The 15,303-nt window shown below is 40.2% G+C and overlaps 1 protein-coding gene and 1 long non-coding RNA gene across 2 annotated transcripts; one reads left to right on the top strand and one right to left on the bottom strand.

Moving 5' to 3' along the window:
- Positions 1–919: 919 nt before the first annotated feature.
- On the bottom strand, positions 920–1,384 carry LOC135714632 (uncharacterized). Its single transcript, XR_010518858.1, has 3 exons — positions 1,326–1,384; positions 1,182–1,270; positions 920–976 (listed from the first exon to the last, which is right to left on the bottom strand). It is a non-coding gene; the product is annotated as an uncharacterized LOC135714632 (long non-coding RNA).
- A 5,068-nt stretch (positions 1,385–6,452) lies between these two features.
- On the top strand, positions 6,453–15,044 carry LOC135714627 (uncharacterized). Its single transcript, XM_065238010.1, has 5 exons — positions 6,453–6,843; positions 6,899–6,987; positions 7,193–7,397; positions 14,462–14,610; positions 14,701–15,044. The coding sequence occupies exons 1-5, from the start codon at positions 6,792–6,794 to the stop codon at positions 14,953–14,955; spliced, it is 750 nt and encodes a 249-aa protein (XP_065094082.1). The 5' UTR covers positions 6,453–6,791; the 3' UTR covers positions 14,956–15,044.
- The last annotated feature ends 259 nt before the right edge of the window (positions 15,045–15,303 follow it).

The raw sequence follows: 15,303 nt of genomic DNA, 5'->3' as shown, positions 1-15,303 counted from the left end.
GTAATAAGGCAAGTAGGGATGTTCTATATATACACAAAAAAAACTGGGCTGAAATATTTTTCGAGAAAGGGGGAGATGTGTGGCATACACTATCGCTAGTGTTAGAAAGACTTAAACTTGTGCTTAATCTCGGTTGAAACCCTTCAACTGGGGGCACTGCTGCTGAACTCACACGAGTGTTGGTGACGGCGAGTTGAAGCCCTTGTGAACGGCTTTCACCTCAACTCATCCTCTTTTCGCTCCCGACCGCCTCACAGGTAAGACGTGCCAAAGCTTGTTGCATCAAGCGCGATACCGTGCTGGGGGATTGCTGCCATTTGCATATTCACAGGAAGGACGCTGTTTTTCTTGAATTCCTGAACGGTCGATGTCCGATGAAGCAGTAACTTTGTATTCCGGAGCAATGGAATCTTGCAATTCATGCGTAACTGCAAGGACATTGTTTTCTTGAAACTGAGAGCATCCAGGAGCATCGTTACTTCCTTCTTGTATCTAAATAAACAAAACAAAATTACTAAATATTGTGCAATTGTACATCCAATGGCTGCACTGACTTCTGCCTTGGTTTAATTGTCATGCTTGCCTCCACCAACCCGTGCTCTGAGCAATCATTCGGATCAATTTCAGGGACTGATTCACCTTCGCCGGGATCGACTAGTTCCAGATTCAGAGCGTGAAGAAACGTGTTGTCTGGTCTTGCGGGTGAAGATATTCCGTCTTCCGTAATGGGTAACGCAGCTTGCTTAGAACGATGAGGCTGCTCAGACAGACCATGCAGAAACATGCTATCTTTTTCACGTGCCGCAGAACTTTCATTCTTGATTTCTTTATGCATTTCAACGTTCGATGTAACCTGTATCGATGCAAGAAGGTCTTGCGATTCGAAAGCCGCATAGTTCGATCCTTCATCGACCGTAACGTAGGCATATCCAGTTGAGTCTAGGCTTTCTCCTTGTTGTTCAAGTGCCTGTTGAAGCTGTAAAACACAAACAAAATAGTTTTTAAAATATGAACAAAGGCAGTTTTTGACACCCTCCCTCTCTCTAAATTGATGTCATTACTTAATACACGCAGTCACTAAACCCCCTTTCTCCTTGGACGTCATATTTTAATCGTCCTGGAAAACACTGTTTCCAGATTCAGAGTACCTTCTCCATTACATTATTATTTTATTTACTTACCAACGCTCGCAAATCAGCAACATTTAGCTTATGTGCCGCCATTTTGTCCAAATTCCTGACATTCTGCCCGCGACATTCTAGAACGAAATCTAGAATTGAGATTTAGATGTGTCGCCCCCCTCGGAAAAAAACAGAGCTACTTACTTTTTCCACGCTTTGCGATCGGCTGACTTATCTGCTTCCTTTTCGGAGGCATTTCACACGAAATTTAAGATTTTTTTTTTCACTTAAACAATATGCCTCCTGCACGTTTGCATAAACTTTTCTTACTAACGTACCCGCAGAATCAAGTTGGTCGATGCTCACATAACTCACGAACACCAAAACTCAAAATGATTTGTCATAGTGTTCATCAAAAGTAGTACAATTAATTGAATATGTGTGAGTATTTTGCGGCTGTAAACATCATACGTCGTCGTTATGAGTGGTGACAACATTTGACAGAAGGTGTCGGAATGGTTGATTAAGGTATCTACACGCAATTTAAAAACTACCCAATTTTGAGTAGGATCCACTCATATCGGTCATAAATATAGCAACTCAAAAATGAATAAACTGAGTGTGGAATGACAAATTGACAACATCGAGTTGCTAATTTTTTAACTTGTCAATCCCAACTTTGTGTAACTCATTTTTGAGTAGCTTCAATTTTGACCGATATGGGTGGATCCTAATAAAATTTGAGTAGTTTTGAAATAGCGTGTATATACCGTAAGGAACTAATCCGACACCTTCTGTCAAATGTTGCCACCACTCATAACGACGACGTATAATGTTTACAACCGCGAAATACTCACACATCTTCATTTAAGCATACTACTTTTGATAAACACTATCACAAATCTTTTTTAGTTTTGGTGTTTGTGAGTTCTGTGAGCATTGACCAACTTGATTCTGCAGATGCAAAGAAAAGATTTTGCAAACGTGCAGGAGGCAGAGAAAAAGTGCAATAAATTATCCGGTGCATTGAATTTTCAGCAACTGGTGGATTTTACTTGTTACGCTGGTTGTTTTGTGAGTGTTGTTTGTGAAAACGGTGACAACATTGATTATCTAGTTGTGTAAAAAAATCAGTTCCAAAAACAATTCCAAAACATTTGAAAATGAGACAACCCCGCATGAGTTACATTTATCACGCTAATAAACAAAAACATCGTACTCGTATCATGAGAAAGGTAAGATTCGTGTTTTATTTTGCGTTATAAGCATGCTATTACCATTTTATTTTGTTACAGAAGCAACAACGACAACTAATACACGACAGAGGAAATGATAATCTTGAACTTTCTCAGGAAATATGCCCGAATGAACAAGTGCACAAAACAGTACAACATGAAATGCACAATGTAAGCAGTAATATCGACAGTGAGTTTTCACAAGTGCCAATGTGCATACGTAAACAATGGCTTCTTCTTCTATATAATCATCGTACTTGAGCGAGTTTTCATTCTCAAGAATTACACGGAGGAAGTAATTGTTTACGTTTGCACGTTGGCTCACTGTCAATATACTTATTGAAGTGAGAAGTTCTTGAAAAAAATGTTTTCTAATGTAGTTTATTTCATTTAAGATCGGTATTGTTTCCGCATACACCAATGAACATTTGATGGATGAGGATGATTCTGATGCTGAGAGTTCCAACGTATATGACTGCAAAATTTCTGATCAGCGCGGGGAAATTTCCGATCACGAAGTTTTGGATGAAATTTCACACGAAAAAGTCACGTCAGCAAATGAAAGTGATTTGGAATCTGAAAAGTCAGAGTCACCCGATGAGTCGCCCAAGAGCTGCTGCAACATGGTAATTAAAACACTGTATTTTTTTTATTCCACATAGAGAAAAGACCCTGAGAAAGAAAAATCGTAACCCAACGCTAACACAAATTATGAAACCATTCAACATAAAGTTGGGATTGGATTGACATATTTTCTTTTCTCATAGTTGCTTGCTATTTTTGCATAGGTACGTAAATTTGGTAATATAGTCCACTATCGTTTACATTTCAGAAATTCGAATGCGCTTCAGATCTACTCCATCCCTGCTTAAAATTATCCAAAACGGAGGTGATGTTCATAATAATGAATATATTTATCCGTCATAATCTGAGTAACGTGGCCCTCTGTGACATCCTGGGATTGATCAATTTGATCATTGGTTTTAAATCAATTCCAGAGACGTATCCAGAATTCAGCAGTTTTTTTTCGAAAAGTTCTTTCCACAGACACTACATATGTGAAAGATGTGAACTATACATTGGAGAGACCAAGGAAAACTGTAAAAACTGCAAGAGTACCAGCTTATTTTTTGTTTTCGTGACCTTCGATTTTATATCCAATCTACGAGACATTCTTACTCGAAATTGGAATGCCATTGTAGAATATCAATTAACATCACGATTATCAATGCATGTAACAGATGTACTGAATGCAGGGGTAGCACAAGCTAGAAACTTGACAAATTCTGTAACTCTTACATTTAATACGGACGGAGTAAAAATCTTCAACTCAAATATCAAAAAATCATTATGGCCGTTAATTGTTTGCATCAACGACTTACCACCAAATCTTCGTTTTCTAAGAAAAAACATCCTTATAGCTGGTATTTGGTTACATAATGGTGAGCCAAATCTTGACGTATTTTTGAAACCATTCAGTGATCTATTGAAGCAATTATATTGTAACGGGTTATGTTTAGGTTCAGTTCTATAGTTGCTAAAGTTCACATGATTGCATGTTGTGTGGATACAATAGCAAGATGTAAAATACAGCATTTCAAGCAATTTAACGGCTACGATGCGTGCAGCTTCTGTCTTCATCCTGGTGATGTGGTAAACAAACAAATACGATATGGCTACAAAAACAATATTTCAAAACGTAATTCGGTAGATACACTACGGGCCATGGTCGTGAGCAGCTTTCGTGGTGTTCCTGTGAACGGTGTAAAGGGCATTTCACCATTGATAAGAATGCCTGAATTTGATGTAATACGTAACTGTCCGGTAGACTATATGCATGCTATACTTCTTGGGGTATGCCGCCAATTATGTCGCAGTTGGTTTGAAAATCCAAACAGTCCTTCTTACATTAAACATCAAATTAGTTCTATTGACAATATATTATCATCAATAGATCCGTTCGTCGAGTCTTCACGTAATGCAAGAAAAATTAGTGACAGAAACACATGGAAGGCCAAAGAATGGTTACAATGGTTACTCCATTATAGTCCTGTCTGCTTACATAAATTATTGCCAACAGAATATTATGATCACTACTTGTTATTGGTATCATCAATTACTTCGTTGTTGCAGGAAGAAATATCAGAAGATTCATTACAGAATTGCGAAAATTTGCTAGATAAGTTTGTTAGACAGTTTGAACGGTTATATGGACTAGAGGAAATGACGTATAACGTGCATCTTGTTTCTCACTTAGTTGATTGCTCAAGAGATTACGGACCATTGTGGGCGTTTGCATTATTTGTATTTGAAGATATAAACGGCGTTCTTAAAAAAATCGTTAAAGGTCCTAAAGAACCGATTATTCAGATTGCAAACAGATGCGTCATGTCACACACTAGAAACAATGCTGATGTAAGTTTCATGAAACCAAATGTGAAAACTTTTTGGGATAAATTGAATAGGATGACACAATCACATCTTTCAGACATACATACTGAAATATTCTATTTAGATAAGATGATCATTAATGAATATAGTAATAATCGAAAGTTTCAAAAATTAAATTCACATGTTTACAACGGCTACACTTTTAAACCCAAATCTACTATGGAAGTATATTCAAAAAATAAAAAGGCAGCACAATGATTGTTATTTTTCTTTGTATGTAGATACGGAAGTTTTATACGGTGAAATTCAGAAATTACTGAATGATACATGTGGAACATACTTTTTGTTTAAACTTGTTGAAACGGAAGAGAATAACAAGCATTATTGTAAAGCACATTTTTTACAAAATTTGTGTCTTGTAAGAGTTAATGAATCCTTGAAAAAAACAAATTAAAATACAGATTGGCAATTTAAATTACCTTTGAAAAATGAAATATAAACTACATATAGATTAAGACAGGAAAAAAATAAATCTAACGTAATAAATGTTATCATATATCTTATATTACTTTCATTTCATGTATTTTAACTAAAAATTTTGCTGGATTAATGAGTGTAAATACATTTAATAAGAATTTACATCATTTATTACATATTCCTAAATAAGAATTTTGTTTTATTTTTTTCCCTTGTGATTTGTTTTCCGTCTATTTCTTTTCCGAACTAAGTATCAATGCTACCGACGCCAGGGAGGAAGCTCCCACACCTGGACTGCACCTATCGACCCATCAACTTATGAACCGGGGATCAACGGCTTTACTTCCCTTGATCAGAGATTTTCTGTCTCAGAAAATCTCGACGGCAAACTCGGTGAAAACTCACTGTCGATATTACTGCTTACATTGTGCATTTCATGTTGTACTGTTTTGTGCACTTGTTCATTCGGGCATATTTCCTGAGAAAGTTCAAGATTATCTCTGTCGTGTATTAGTTGTCGTTGTTGCTTCTGTAACAAAATAAAATGGTAATAGCATGCTTATAACGCAAAATAAAACACGAATCTTACCTTTCTCATGATACGAGTACGATGTTTTTGTTTATTAGCGTGATAAATGTAACTCATGCGGGGTTGTCTCATTTTCAAATGTTTTGGAATTGTTTTTGGAACTGATTTTTTTACACAACTAGATAATCAATGTTGTCACCGTTTTCACAAACAACACTCACAAAACAACCAGCGTAACAAGTAAAATCCACCAGTTGCTGAAAATTCAATGCACCGGATAATTTATTGCACTTTTTCTCTGCCTCCTGCACGTTTGCAAAATCTTTTCTTTGCATCTGCAGAATCAAGTTGGTCAATGCTCACAGAACTCACAAACACCAAAACTAAAAAAGATTTGTGATAGTGTTTATCAAAAGTAGTATGCTTAAATGAAGATGTGTGAGTATTTCGCGGTTGTAAACATTATACGTCGTCGTTATGAGTGGTGGCAACATTTGACAGAAGGTGTCGGATTAGTTCCTTACGGTATATACACGCTATTTCAAAACTACTCAAATTTTATTAGGATCCACCCATATCGGTCAAAATTGAAGCTACTCAAAAATGAGTTACACAAAGTTGGGATTGACAAGTTAAAAAATTAGCAACTCGATGTTGTCAATTTGTCATTCCACACTCAGTTTATTCATTTTTGAGTTGCTATATTTATGACCGATATGAGTGGATCCTACTCAAAATTGGGTAGTTTTTAAATTGCGTGTAGATACCTTAATCAACCATTCCGACACCTTCTGTCAAATGTTGTCACCACTCATAACGACGACGTATGATGTTTACAGCCGCAAAATACTCACACATATTCAATTAATTGTACTACTTTTGATGAACACTATGACAAATCATTTTGAGTTTTGGTGTTCGTGAGTTATGTGAGCATCGACCAACTTGATTCTGCGGGTACGTTAGTAAGAAAAGTTTATGCAAACGTGCAGGAGGCATATTGTTTAAGTGAAAAAAAAATCTTAAATTTCGTGTGAAATGCCTCCGAAAAGGAAGCAGATAAGTCAGCCGATCGCAAAGCGTGGAAAAAGTAAGTAGCTCTGTTTTTTTCCGAGGGGGGCGACACATCTAAATCTCAATTCTAGATTTCGTTCTAGAATGTCGCGGGCAGAATGTCAGGAATTTGGACAAAATGGCGGCACATAAGCTAAATGTTGCTGATTTGCGAGCGTTGGTAAGTAAATAAAATAATAATGTAATGGAGAAGGTACTCTGAATCTGGAAACAGTGTTTTCCAGGACGATTAAAATATGACGTCCAAGGAGAAAGGGGGTTTAGTGACTGCGTGTATTAAGTAATGACATCAATTTAGAGGGAGGGAGGGTGTCAAAAACTGCCTTTGTTCATATTTTAAAAACTATTTTGTTTGTGTTTTACAGCTTCAACAGGCACTTGAACAACAAGGAGAAAGCCTAGACTCAACTGGATATGCCTACGTTACGGTCGATGAAGGATCGAACTATGCGGCTTTCGAATCGCAAGACCCTCTTGCATCGATACAGGTTACATCGAACGTTGAAATGCATAAAGAAATCAAGAATGAAAGTTCTGCGGCACGTGAAAAAGATAGCATGTTTCTGCATGGTCTGTCTGAGCAGCCTCATCGTTCTAAGCAAGCTGCGTTACCCATTACGGAAGACGGAATATCTTCACCCGCAAGACCAGACAACACGTTTCTTCACGCTCTGAATCTGGAACTAGTCGATCCCGGCGAAGGTGAATCAGTCCCTAAAATTGATCCGAATGATTGCTCAGAGCACGGGTTGGTGGAGGCAAGCATGACAATTAAACCAAGGCAGAAGTCAGTGCAGCCAGTGGATGTACAATTGCACAATATTTAGTAATTTTGTTTTGTTTATTTAGATACAAGAAGGAAGTAACGATGCTCCTGGATGCTCTCAGTTTCAAGAAAACAATGTCCTTGCAGTTACGCATGAATTGCAAGATTCCATTGCTCCGGAATACAAAGTTACTGCTTCATCGGACATCGACCGTTCAGGAATTCAAGAAAAACAGCGTCCTTCCTGTGAATATGCAAATGGCAGCAATCCCCCAGCACGGTATCGCGCTTGATGCAACAAGCTTTGGCACGTCTTACCTGTGAGGCGGTCGGGAGCGAAAAGAGGATGAGTTGAGGTGAAAGCCGTTCACAAGGGCTTCAACTCGCCGTCACCAACACTCGTGTGAGTTCAGCAGCAGTGCCCCCAGTTGAAGGGTTTCAACCGAGATTAAGCACAAGTTTAAGTCTTTCTAACACTAGCGATAGTGTATGCCACACATCTCCCCCTTTCTCGAAAAATATTTCAGCCCAGTTTTTTTTGTGTATATATAGAACATCCCTACTTGCCTTATTACAATAATTACTAGAATAATTGTTATTATTATGCGAACGACCGTACGACCTAAAATCGTAGTGACGTTTCAAATTGGTATCACTGGTTCCACTAAGTCACTAATGCCGCTATAAAGACGTCAGAAGTCGCTTGTCCGACTAAATCACTTCGGTTTAGTACTGGCGCCACTATATATGAATAACTCATTAATACAAGTTTACATGTTTTATTAAGACACAACATAATAAATGATAAACTCATCATATTGATTTCCATGATGCTGATAAGCTTTCAGTGTATCAACAAAAAGGGTGTCGTTAAATCGGGGAGGTGTAACAATCCAAACCCACTCGAACCCACATCATGCGATAACGTAAAAACAGAAAACGTCAAAACGTCGTGCAGATATTTTATCGCTTGGGATCACGAAATGGATTTCTTCCAAAGATAGGCGTTGCAAAAGGTATAAAATCATATAATGCAGATTAATCATTTGTTTATTTCAGCTTATTGCATTGAACACGGAAAAGTTGCGGATATTATTCAACAGACCGGACGTATTGCTGCAGAAATGCTGGTGCTTTTCTAGTGCGTTCTCCCCGGCGAATCAAAAGGGATTCTTCAGCTGTAACCTTGGTTGCTTCACCGTCTCCTGTTGTACGTTGGCCTGCAGGTTGCATCCAATGGAATACTTTTTTCGTTTGCGAGACGTGTCACTTAACAATGTGACCATCGGCATCATTAAGAACAAGGCTTCCATTGTTCTCTTCAACAACAGTGTGTCGCTTGGAAGAAAATCGAGACTGCCCTTTGCTACGGTTCTGGCGTTGTACAATCACGGTATCTCCAGGCTTCACGCGACATTTCCGTGCACTGCGACGTGAGTCTTCCCTACGCTTTCCCTCTAGCTTTGCCTGCCAGTCTCTGTCATCAAGCAGTTCATTGTTAATAAGTGTTCGCTGATGGTTAATCAACGGCAACCCACGTTTAATTTTTCTTCCCAGCATAACTTCCTCGGGTGGTAGCCTAGTTATGCTATGTGTTCCAGCGTTATGTGCATGTACTGCTTCGCGAAGTTCATCAACAAAGTTTGTTTTATTGGTTGCGGCTGCAGTCATTGCTTTATTCACAACCTTCATATAACTTTCCACCATTCCATTTTGTTGCGGGAATAGTGGTGTAGAGAATATTGTTGCTATTCCTCGCTGAGTACAGTATTCCTTGTAGTCCGTGCCATTAAACGGGGGCCCGTTGTCGGATTTGATGCTCTTTGGATATCCCTCTTTATCGAATACTTCTTCAAGAACTTTTCTAGTGCATTCGAAGCTGGTGGACTTCACAGGTCGAGCAATAAGGAATCTTGACCTGTAGTCAACGATAAGAAGAATAGAGATACCTCCGAACATCACATAAGGACCGTTAAAGTCGAGTGCTATGGTCTCCCATACCACCTTTGGAGCAAAAATCCTCTGCATAGGGGTTGGTTTTTCAGGTTTGCCATTTGTAACGCAAGTTTCGCACGATTCTACCCACTTTTGGATTCTGCCTGCCAATCCTGGCCACCAAACGCGTTGCCTGATTATATTTTTCATCTTTGCAACAGATGGATGTCCTTCATGAGCTACCCTAAGAGCTTTTTCCTGTAGTACTGTTGGAATTACTGCACAGCCTGTTTTTAGTATAATACCGTTGCGGATGGATAGATCGTCCTTCACGTTTTTGTACTTGGCATCTACGCTTGACCACTGTCCTGTTTCTAGAGCCCTCATGACGAGTTGAAGCGCTTCGTCATTTAATGTGGCAGTTGCAATCTCTTCTTCTGTAAGAACTTGTACTGAATTTGCTTCAAGTGTCGCGATTTCCCATGGACTATTGTCATCATTGAAGGGTTCGTCTTCGCCATCATAAAGCCTGGATGATGGATCAGCTATGTTGTCTCTTCCGCGTACGTACTCTACATCGTAGCTATATGGGCTCAACCTGAGAGCCCAGCCATCTGCACGAGTTAAAGCTCGTTTCGATTCTTCCCGCGACCTGTTAAGAATAAAGGCTACTCCCTGGGCGTCGGTTCGAAGTGTAAATTGTCTTCGAAGGAGGAAATACGAAAAGTGCTCGACTGCCCATACTGCGCTAAGTGCCTCCCGTTGGTTCTGAGCATATTTTCGTTCGGTAACCATAAGAGCTTATTATTCTCGGGTTGCGATCCTTACTTTCCTGGACTAGTACGGCGCCTAGTGCTTTAGGAGAAGCGTCTGTGTATAAGATGGTTTTGTCATTATCCGAGAAGAATCCAAGTGCGATTGTGCAATGTCGTATACGCTGCTTAATCTGTTCAAACGCCTGTTTTTCTTTTTTTGTTGTAGCTTCCCATAGTGGACGAGATACTTCTGCAAAATTTCTGACGTATGGGCTGATGAAAGACGCTAAGCCCAAAAAACTTCTTAGTTCGGATATAGTAGTTGGCTCACGAAAGCTGCGCACACTTCTAATTTTTTCTTCGTCAATGTGGAAACCGTCGCCATCTAATTGGTGACCAAGAAACTTTATCCTGTTCTTGTCGTATTCACACTTAGCGGTGTTAAGTGTTAAATTATTTGCTCGTAAAATTTGAAGCACTTTACTAACGGTTTTCCTCAATTCTTCCAAGGTTTCCGCAAAAATAAGAATATCGTCTATGTAGACGATTACGTTATCTATGACAACGAATAAGCGAACCATTTCGCGCTGAAAAATTTCGGGTGCGCAATTTACGCCGAACATCAGCCGTGTGAAGCGATACATGCCGTTCTCCGTAAGAAAAGTTGTGAGTTCACGAGACTCCTCACTTAGTTCTAGATGGTAGAAGGCGTTGCTTAAATCCAACTTCGAAAAGTACTTCGATCCGTGAAGTTTAACCCGCATTTCGTCTACCAAAGGGAGTCGAAAGTACTCTCTGTTTATTGCTTTATTGGGCGAACGCATGTTGACTACGAGGCGAAAATCTGACTTGCCTTTCGCTACGGCTGACATGCCGCTTATCCAGCTAGGGGCGGACGTGACCTTTTCAATTATCCCGCGGTTTTCCATGGCATGCAACCTTTGTCGTGCTGCCTCTCTAAACGCAGCAGGTACGTTAAAGTATGCGTTTTTAGTGGGTGCTACCGAGCTGTTAACACTAAACTGAACTTTCACCCCAGGCATTTTTGGGAAGATGTCATCGTCAAGGGTCTCAAGAGTGTTGACACTCTTTCCCACATGTAGCAGTTTTAAATCGTTTACTGTGGAGCGACCCAATAGTGATCTAACCCCGTCATGGACAACGTGGAATACTGCTACCATTGAAGGTTTTGTTGTTCCTAGTACTTCAACTTTTGCTTTGAATGTGCATTTGATCGGCATTGCTTTTGCAGAAGCGTAAGCGTGCAAGCTTTTTTGAGATCGCCGAATGATTTCAAGTTTCGCTAAACCCGATTGCAATTCACGTTCTAGGTACAACCAATCCTTACCGCTGATAACATTAACATCAGCGCCTGAGTCTATAAGGAAGCGTATGGGACTGCCTGATCCGATGCTGCAGTCGATCAATGCATCATCCAAAGTCAGAGCATTGATACTCTAAAAAAAGGGAGTTAAAGGGATTTATGGTAGAATGTGTGATAAAACGGGATTACTTGTGTGTGACGCATGTAACTGCATTTTATTTCAGGAAAAAAAGAATTCAACTACTTTTGCTTTACCTGCTTCGAGTCACCATGAATGTCTTCACTAGAAGATTCTCCGTCCGAGTATCTTGCGTTTTGTTGTACCATCCTGAGCTGTCCTACTCGACAAGTAACAGCAAAATGTCCTCGCTGGCCACAAGTATTACACCTTCTGGATAGAGCAGGGCATTGCGGGTTCCGATGGAAAGCATTGTTACACCTTGGGCAGCGTGTGCGACGGCCTTGTAATTGTCGATTTGGACGATTATCTCTCATTTGCTGTCTGGAACTATTTCCTCGATCCAGTGCACTTGAATGCCGTTCTTGTATTTGCGTGAAATCAGGATTCATACGACGTAGCTTCGGAGGGGGTTGGCTGGACCATTGTCGATGATTAACTCTCTTCGAACCATGTTTATGGCTTTTATATACTTCAAAAATGTTGGGGTCAACCGGTTGTTCTGCTGTCTCCGCTTCGTATGCTTCATCGCGAGTGGATGACTGTACAATGAAGTTTGTTTCGTATCCATAGGTACGTGCCGCCTTTACCAACTCTTTGTTTCGCAAGCCATCTAGCAATTGCGCTCGTACAAATCGGTTCTGATCGCTGATGCTGTAGCCACAAAGTTTAACGTTTCTCACTAGACGAGCGTGAAAAGCAACGGTAGACTCACCTTTCTCTTGCTTCATCCGTAAGAAAGCTTGGTGTTCGGCGGCGGTATCCGTCATTGAGCGCAAGTGGGTTTCAATGTTCCGTACGAATGATGTATAACAGTTTGTGTCCTTTAGACTTGGTCGCAGATTAGCAGCCTTGACAATTGCTTGTAACTCCTGGCCAAGTGAAAGGTACAACAACTTTGACCTGTACACGGGATCGTTCGCATTATGCAAGGACACCGCAACTTCAAAGTTTTCGATGAACTCGTACCACTCGGCCCACATTTTATTGGGGCGGACGCCACTTTGGAAGGGCTTAATATGTTCGGGGCGCACGTTTGAGTATGAACATTGGGCATTAGGAGATTCACGGCTGAAATCCCAACTTTTTTTCAGTTTCGCGATTCATCGGCTGCGGGGTGCTGGACTCGAAGTGGCTGATAGCTTTCGTCAGATCGGCGAGGACCTTCTCAATCTGCTTCATGCGGTCACTGGTGCTATTATCCTCTCTCTCTTGCTCTGCAGTCCGGTTTGATTGGGGTTCCGGGTTCGTGCTACTAGTTTGCTGGTTTTTTTTTTGAGTGGGGCTGGGCAACTTGTCTTCGGTAAGAGAACGAACACTTCCTGTGCTGTAAGCACTGCTACGGTCATTAGTGCTTTCGTCGTTCTCACTGCCATTTTGGTTTTCACTATCACTGCTGCTTCCAGGGCGTTTGCTACAATCGCTATCGGTTTCTGAGCATTCACTATCATGGTCGCTGTTATTTTCGTCGATGCCACTGTGGGTTGCTTCCTGCTCGAGTTCTCCATCGCTTGAATGGGCTTCGTCATTTGCCAGAATATATTTGCCGTTGCTTGCCATTCTTTCCGCTTGTTTTGGAATAATGTGTTTAAATTTCGAATTTTCAGCCTGCAATTATTAATGAACTTTTATTAGTTAGATTGCATTAAAATAAAAGAATTGCTAAAAACACAAATGACTGGTAATGCTGCTTTGATGCATGGCAAGTTATAATGCATTTTTTTATTGCGTTGTTTTTGTATTTTGGCAAACTTCCGATGCATGCTAAATTATATTGTGCGGCTCAACAATTTGCATTGCTTAGAGGTACTCCTATATAGGTAACATAAGATGAATTGCTCAATTTGCTAAAGCAATTTGCGTGTATCAAACCTGTAAAGCGATCACCTCTGCTTGATTAGGCAAACATGCTAGTTAGAGCAAGCTGGCAAAAATGGGAAAACGGCGGCTGAAGCATTTTTTTTCAAAAGAAGCGTTTTGCTGCGATTGCAAAATGGCGTCGGTCAAGCAGAAAATAGTTTTGATGGACAAAAGGCGGTTGTCCTAATGCGCAATTTATGTGTTTGTACTTTGTTCCGGCAAACAGCCATTTTGTCTTTGTAGTCACGGTTTTCACTGTTTTATTAAACTTACTACCGCGTGGGGGATTCTGGTTGGGTTCTTTATTAAACACTGGCAGGATCGCCAATGTGAATATGCAAATGGCAGCAATCCCCCAGCACGGTATCGCGCTTGATGCAACAAGCTTTGGCACGTCTTACCTGTGAGGCGGTCGGGAGCGAAAAGAGGATGAGTTGAGGTGAAAGCCGTTCACAAGGGCTTCAACTCGCCGTCACCAACACTCGTGTGAGTTCAGCAGCAGTGCCCCCAGTTGAAGGGTTTCAACCGAGATTAAGCACTTTAAGTCTTTCTAACACTAGCGATAGTGTATGCCACACACTTCCAAGCTCGAGAAAACCACCTTCGTGCATACTGGAGAGTCCAACACTTCATGTGATGATCTTCCAATTCATCCTCGTGGATCGCAAATCGGTCTTGAAAACGCGACCGATAATGTCGTAATCGAGATCGTACAAGACTACGATTCACAAAATGTCATGGGTAACGAAAGTCAGATTTCATGGATTCTGCCGAAAGCTGGAAGCTCTAACGTTGATACAAAATATCTGCTGCTAGAAAAGAAGTACAAACAATTATCTGAGCAACACAAAAAATTGAAACAGAAGTACTCAAAACTTGAGCAGGACAAATTGTCATCGGATGACTATGCATTACGCATGGGAAAGGAGCTACAGCAACTTAAGGACAAGCAAAAGATGCCACAGGTATTTATTTTAAATTATTTGCAATTTTTAATTTAAAGCGTATTTTCAAAGTGTCATCTTTAAGTAATAAATGTTTTCTATTCTTCTTAGGCGAAATTTACTGAGGAGGAAGGTATTCTAATTACGGTTGCTAAATTGGCAGAACTAAACGAACGTGCTGAATCTGACAGCATGTTTGTTGGCCTGCTGAGCACACGTCTTATTGGAACAGAGAGGCTTGAGACGGTGAGTGTAATGGGCCAAGCAAGCCACCGGTTTGCCAAGTTGAAGAAGCCTGATGGTACTCCACAATACCCAGCGACAGAAAAGATCGGTTCTGGAATTCTAGAATTCATTTGCAGTTAGTATTTTATTTTTATTTTGATCCATTTCCAAATAAACTACCCTTTTTTTTGTAGATAAAGCTATAAAAGTTTGCCCTGAAAATGCAGCCACCATCCGAAAACGATCTGATATGCCAATTGTCAAGAAGTATATCGCCCAAAAAATTGGAAATTTATAGAAAGCTGCCGCATTTCGTAAGGCTCGCAACGGCATCGAACCGGAAGACGCAGGAAATATTCATGTGTAAGCAGCGATCTGCCTGTTGCTTGTACCAATTGCTACGCCAGTGCTTTGTTAATACTAAACTATGTTCAATTTATAACAGAGCATAGTCTATCTACGGTCTTCGATTTTCAATTGTTGTATTGT

This window comes from Ochlerotatus camptorhynchus, unplaced genomic scaffold (assembly GCF_037179485.1).
Source record: "Ochlerotatus camptorhynchus isolate MF236.1 unplaced genomic scaffold, CSIRO-AGI_Acam_v1.1 ptg000682l, whole genome shotgun sequence".
NCBI classification, from domain to species: domain Eukaryota; kingdom Metazoa; phylum Arthropoda; class Insecta; order Diptera; family Culicidae; genus Ochlerotatus; species Ochlerotatus camptorhynchus.
The sequence above is the reverse complement of the archived record's forward strand: the minus strand, read 5'-3'. Positions and strand labels throughout refer to the sequence as shown.